Source organism: Salvelinus sp. IW2-2015, unplaced genomic scaffold (genome assembly GCF_002910315.2).
Source record: "Salvelinus sp. IW2-2015 unplaced genomic scaffold, ASM291031v2 Un_scaffold1957, whole genome shotgun sequence".
Classification (NCBI taxonomy): domain Eukaryota; kingdom Metazoa; phylum Chordata; class Actinopteri; order Salmoniformes; family Salmonidae; genus Salvelinus; species Salvelinus sp. IW2-2015.
Genome location: NW_019943310.1, coordinates 35,386 through 39,927, shown reverse-complemented (window position 1 = coordinate 39,927; position 4,542 = coordinate 35,386). Strand labels below are relative to the sequence as shown.

The 4,542-nt window shown below is 46.2% G+C and overlaps 1 protein-coding gene and 1 long non-coding RNA gene across 2 annotated transcripts in view; both read right to left on the bottom strand.

The window, feature by feature from the left end:
* Positions 1–4,403, bottom strand: LOC139024862 (uncharacterized). The gene is made up of 3 exons (XR_011476238.1): positions 4,329–4,403; positions 1,036–1,135; positions 1–336 (listed from the first exon to the last, which is right to left on the bottom strand). It is a non-coding gene; the product is annotated as an uncharacterized lncRNA (long non-coding RNA).
* A 116-nt stretch (positions 4,404–4,519) lies between these two features.
* LOC112072549 (ALMS1 centrosome and basal body associated protein) overlaps positions 4,520–4,542 on the bottom strand; it is a 26,144-nt gene continuing 26,121 nt past the window's right edge. Inside the window, exon 12 of the mRNA XM_024139947.2 lies at positions 4,520–4,525. Within this exon, the coding sequence (XP_023995715.2) occupies positions 4,520–4,525 (6 nt within the window). The remainder of the gene's footprint in view (positions 4,526–4,542) is intronic.

Here is a 4,542-nt window from a genome sequence, read left to right as displayed (position 1 = left end):
TAGAGTGTAGAAAGCATGTTTATTTATATTATGTCATAAAAACTATAATCCAAAGTATTAAATACACATTCAAACTGGTAGGACTAAAGCCACACCAATTATGACCTCTTGTCTCTCAGAAACAGACAAATGATTTACTTTTCACTTCATAATGTGTTAAACTGAACAAAATGTAAGCTTGCAGCAGATCGGAATAAAATGTTTTTAAAGAAATGTAAACGATTGAACTCCTTTTATTCACAGCACACGTACATGTAATAAAGGGTAAAAGACCTCTCGGTGTGGCGCTCACTAGCCAGGAGCGTTTTGTCTGCCCAGGACTCTGTTGGTGAAATTCTCTGAACACAAAGGAATTCAATCACACTAACGGTTGATTCATTCACTACGGTTGATTCATGTCACTACGGTTGATTCATTCAACTACGGTTGATTCATTCACTACGGTTTAATTCATTCACTAGAGTTGATTCATTCAACTGCTTGATTCATTCACTACGGGCTGATTTCATTCACTACGGCTGATTCATTCACTACGGCTGATTCATTCACTACGGGCTGATTCATTCACTACGGTTGATTCATTCACTACGTACGGTTGATTCATTCATACGGCTGATTCATTCACTACGGCTGATGCATTCACTACGGCTGATTCATTCACATACGGCTGATGCTTCACTACGGCTGATGCATTCACTACGGCTGATGACATTCACTACGGCTGATTCATTCACTACGGCTGATTCATTCACTACGGCTGATTCAATTCACTACGGCTGATTCATTCACCTACGGCTGATTCATTCACTACGGCTGATTCATTCACTAGAGTTTGATTCATTCACTAGAGTTGATTCATTCACACTAAAGAAACCCCTAAAGAATGTAAAATACATTCTATACTAGTTTACATAATATGTACATAATATTAACTTCGATACAAACAATATACTAATGCTGCTGCAGCCGTTACGTACACCAACGCTGCTGCAGGACCCATGCAGTAGAGTTGTGGGTTTGTGAACAGCCTACTACCTTGTTGTAGAGCTGAGCGTTGAGTCTTAAGAGCGGTACTCCTCTCTCCTCTTCTCCTCCCTCTCTCCTTCTCTGCACCTCTGGCAGCTGCTCATACATCCTGATGGGGAGAGAGGGGCGGGGGGGGGGTGACAGGGGAGAGATGATGGAGAGAGAGGAGGGGAAGAGAGAGATGAGAGGAGGGGAGGAGAGATGACAGGGGAGAGTGGAGAGGGGGAGGAGAGATGAGAGGAGGAGGAGGAGAGATGACAGGGGAGCGAGGGGAGGAGAGATGATGGGAGGAGAGGAGAGGAAGAGAGAGATGAGAGGAGGGGGAGGAGAAATGACAGGGGAGAGAGGGGGAGGAGAGATTATGGGAGAGAAGGAAGAGGAAGAGAGAGATGAGAGGAGGGGAGGAGAGATGACAGGGGAGAGAGGGGGAGGAGAGATTATGGGAGAGAGAGGAGGGGAAGAGAGAGATGGAGGAGAGATGACAGGGGAGAGAGGGGGATACGGTGAGATAGATAAAACATCACCTGTCCAGATATTATCATGAGTATGAATCATTAGGTTGTCCAGTATATTATAACTGTATTCTGACCATCAGCAACTCTTGATTTTTCCAGCAGCACTCCTTGGGCTCTATTTGAACAAACCTAAGCAAGGCCAGGTCAAGGCCAAGGCAAGGCCAAGGCAAGCAGTCAGGCCAGGTCAAGGCCAAGGCCAAGGCCAGCAAGGCCAAGTCAAGGCCAAGTCAAGCCAAGGCAAGGCAAAAGGCAAGTCAAGGCCAAGGCAAGGCCAAGGCAAGGCCAAGTCAAGGCCAAAGGCAAGGCCAAGGCAAGGCCAAGGCAAGGCCAAGTCAAGGCAAGGCAAGGCCAAGGCAAGGCCAAGGCAAGGCCAAGGCAAGGCCAAGGCCAAGGCAAGGCCAAGGCAAGGCCATGTCAAGGCCAAGGCAAGGCCAAGGCAAGGCCATGTCAAGGCCATGTCAAGGCCAATGTCAAGGCCATGTCAAGGCCATGTCAAGTCTAGCGCTGGCAGTAGCACTATACAGTTCACTCTGAAAGTATTTAGACTTTGACATTTTCCACGTTTTGTCACGTTACAGATTTATTCTAAAATGGATCTCCACACAACACCCCATAATGACATCACAACACCCCATAATGACAAAGCAAAAACAGGTTTTTTATACATTTTTGCAAATGTATAAATAAAAAACTGAAATATCACATTTACATAAGTATTCAGACACTTTACTCAGTACTTTGTTTCAAGCATCTTTGCAATGATTACAGCCTTGAGTCTTCTTGGTTATGACGTTACAAGCTTAGCACACCTGTATTTGGGGAGTTTCTCCCATTCTTCTCTGCAGATCCTCTCAAGCTCTGTCAGGTTGGATGGGGGGGGTGTCGCTGCACAGCAGCGTTGTCTTGGCTGTGTTGCTTAGGGTCGTTGTCCTGTTGGAAAGTGAACCGTCACCCGCAGTCTGAGGTCCTGAGGCGCTCTGGAGCAGGTTTTCATCAAGGATCTCTCTGTCCTTTGTTCCATTCATCTTTCCTTCGATCCTGTCTAGTCTCCAGTCCCTGCCGCTGAAAAAACATCTCCACAGCATGATGCTGCCTCACCCTGCTTCCACCGTAGGATGGTGCCAGGTTTCATTAGAACCAGAGAATCTTGTTTCTCATGGTCTGAGAGTCCTTTTGCAACTCCAAGCGGGCTGTCATGTGCCTTTTACTGAGGAGTGGCTTCCGTCTGGCCACTCTACCATAAAGGCCTGATTGGTGGAGTGCTGCAAAGATGTTTGTCCTTCTGGAAGTTCTCCATCTCCAGAGGACTCTGGATCTCTATCAGAGTGACCATAGGGTTCTTGGTCACCTCCCTCACCAAGGCCTTCTCTCCCGACTGCTCAGTTTGGCCGGGAGGCAGCTCTAAGAAGAGTCTTGGTGGTTCAAAACTTCTTCATTAACAATGATGGAGGCCACTGTGTTCTTGGGGACCTTCAATGGCTGCAGAAATGTTTTGGTACCCTTCCCCAGATCTGTGCCTCGACACAATCCTGTCTCTGAGCTCTACGGACAATTCCTTTGACCTTATGGCTTTGTTTTTGCTCTGAAATGCACTGTCAACAGTGGGACCTTTATATAGACAGGTATGTGCCTTTCCAAATCATGTCCAATCAATTGAATTTACCACAGGTGGACTCCAATCAAGTTGTAGAAACATCTCAAGGATGATCAATGGAAACAGGATGCACTTGAGCTCAATTTCAAATCTCATAGCAAAGTGTCTGAATACTTATGTAAATAAGGTATGAGTATATTAAAAAAAACTAAAAAAACTGTTTTCGCTTTGTCATTATGGGGTATTGTGTGTAGATCGCTGAGGATGTTTTATTTATTTAATCCATTTAAGAATAAGGCTGTAACGTAACAAAATGTGGAAATAGTCAAGGGGTCTGAATACGTTCCCAAGCCACTGTAGATTCAGGGGTGTGTCAGAAATACTTCTGCTATTTTCACAGCAGGAATTATGAGCACAATAGCTGGAGGCGGTGGGGAGAAACGGCTGGATGTTGATTAATAAATAAATTGAAGTGTGACGAGGGCTTGGCCAATCAACGTGTGTCTCCAGTTCTGCAGGTTTTTGACGGTCTTTGTGTTGAGCTGGGGGCACGGAATATTCTAGTATATCGTGGATTGATCCTACAGTTTACTAAATAGCACATACAGTAACGAATACTGACAACAGTCAAAATGTTTGGAGTATCGACAATCAACAGTGTCTTGAGGACTACATGTCTTTGCATATAGGCTCAGTATGCACTGCAGGGAGGCCTGTACGAACTGTGAATACTGCAGTATGCACTGCAGGGAGGCCTGTACGAACTGTGAATACTGCAGTATGCACTGCAGGTAGGCCTATGTGAACTGTGAATAATACAGAAGCATAACGGCAAAATCCTGACGAGTCGAGTAGACCATTCGGAAACGTTTATGGATAGGCTCCTGGTTAATCCATGGCAAGATAAGACACATTGCTGGTGAACCAGCTTTTTGAACCAGGTTATCTATGTATGCTGTGGGAACTTTGATCTGTCTGACCTGTGACTTACCTCCTCCTCTGTCTAGTAAAGGCTATAAGGACACGCATGACGCCCCAGAACATATCAAAACTAGGTTAAGGGTTAGTTTTAGGTTTTGGATAGTTGGTTTAAGCGTCAGCTGTGTCCCTCCTGTCTGGTCTCAGTGTTAGAGTCTGCTTCCTGTTCCTGTCTGACAGCACAGGGGGAGGGTTATCTATGTTGTGTAACCTACCTCCTCCTCCTGGCCCCCCTGTTGTTAGAGTCTGCTTCCTGTTCCTGACCTGACCGTCTGATAGCACAAGAGGGGGGGGGGGGTTACGAGAGGGGAACAGCGGAGAGGATACGAGAGGGAAACAGGGCGATGTGTGTCCTGTTAATCCCCAGCTGTGTGTCTGTTGCCCCGCAGCGTGTGTCCCTGTTGCCTTACCCCTGTGTGTGCGTTTGCC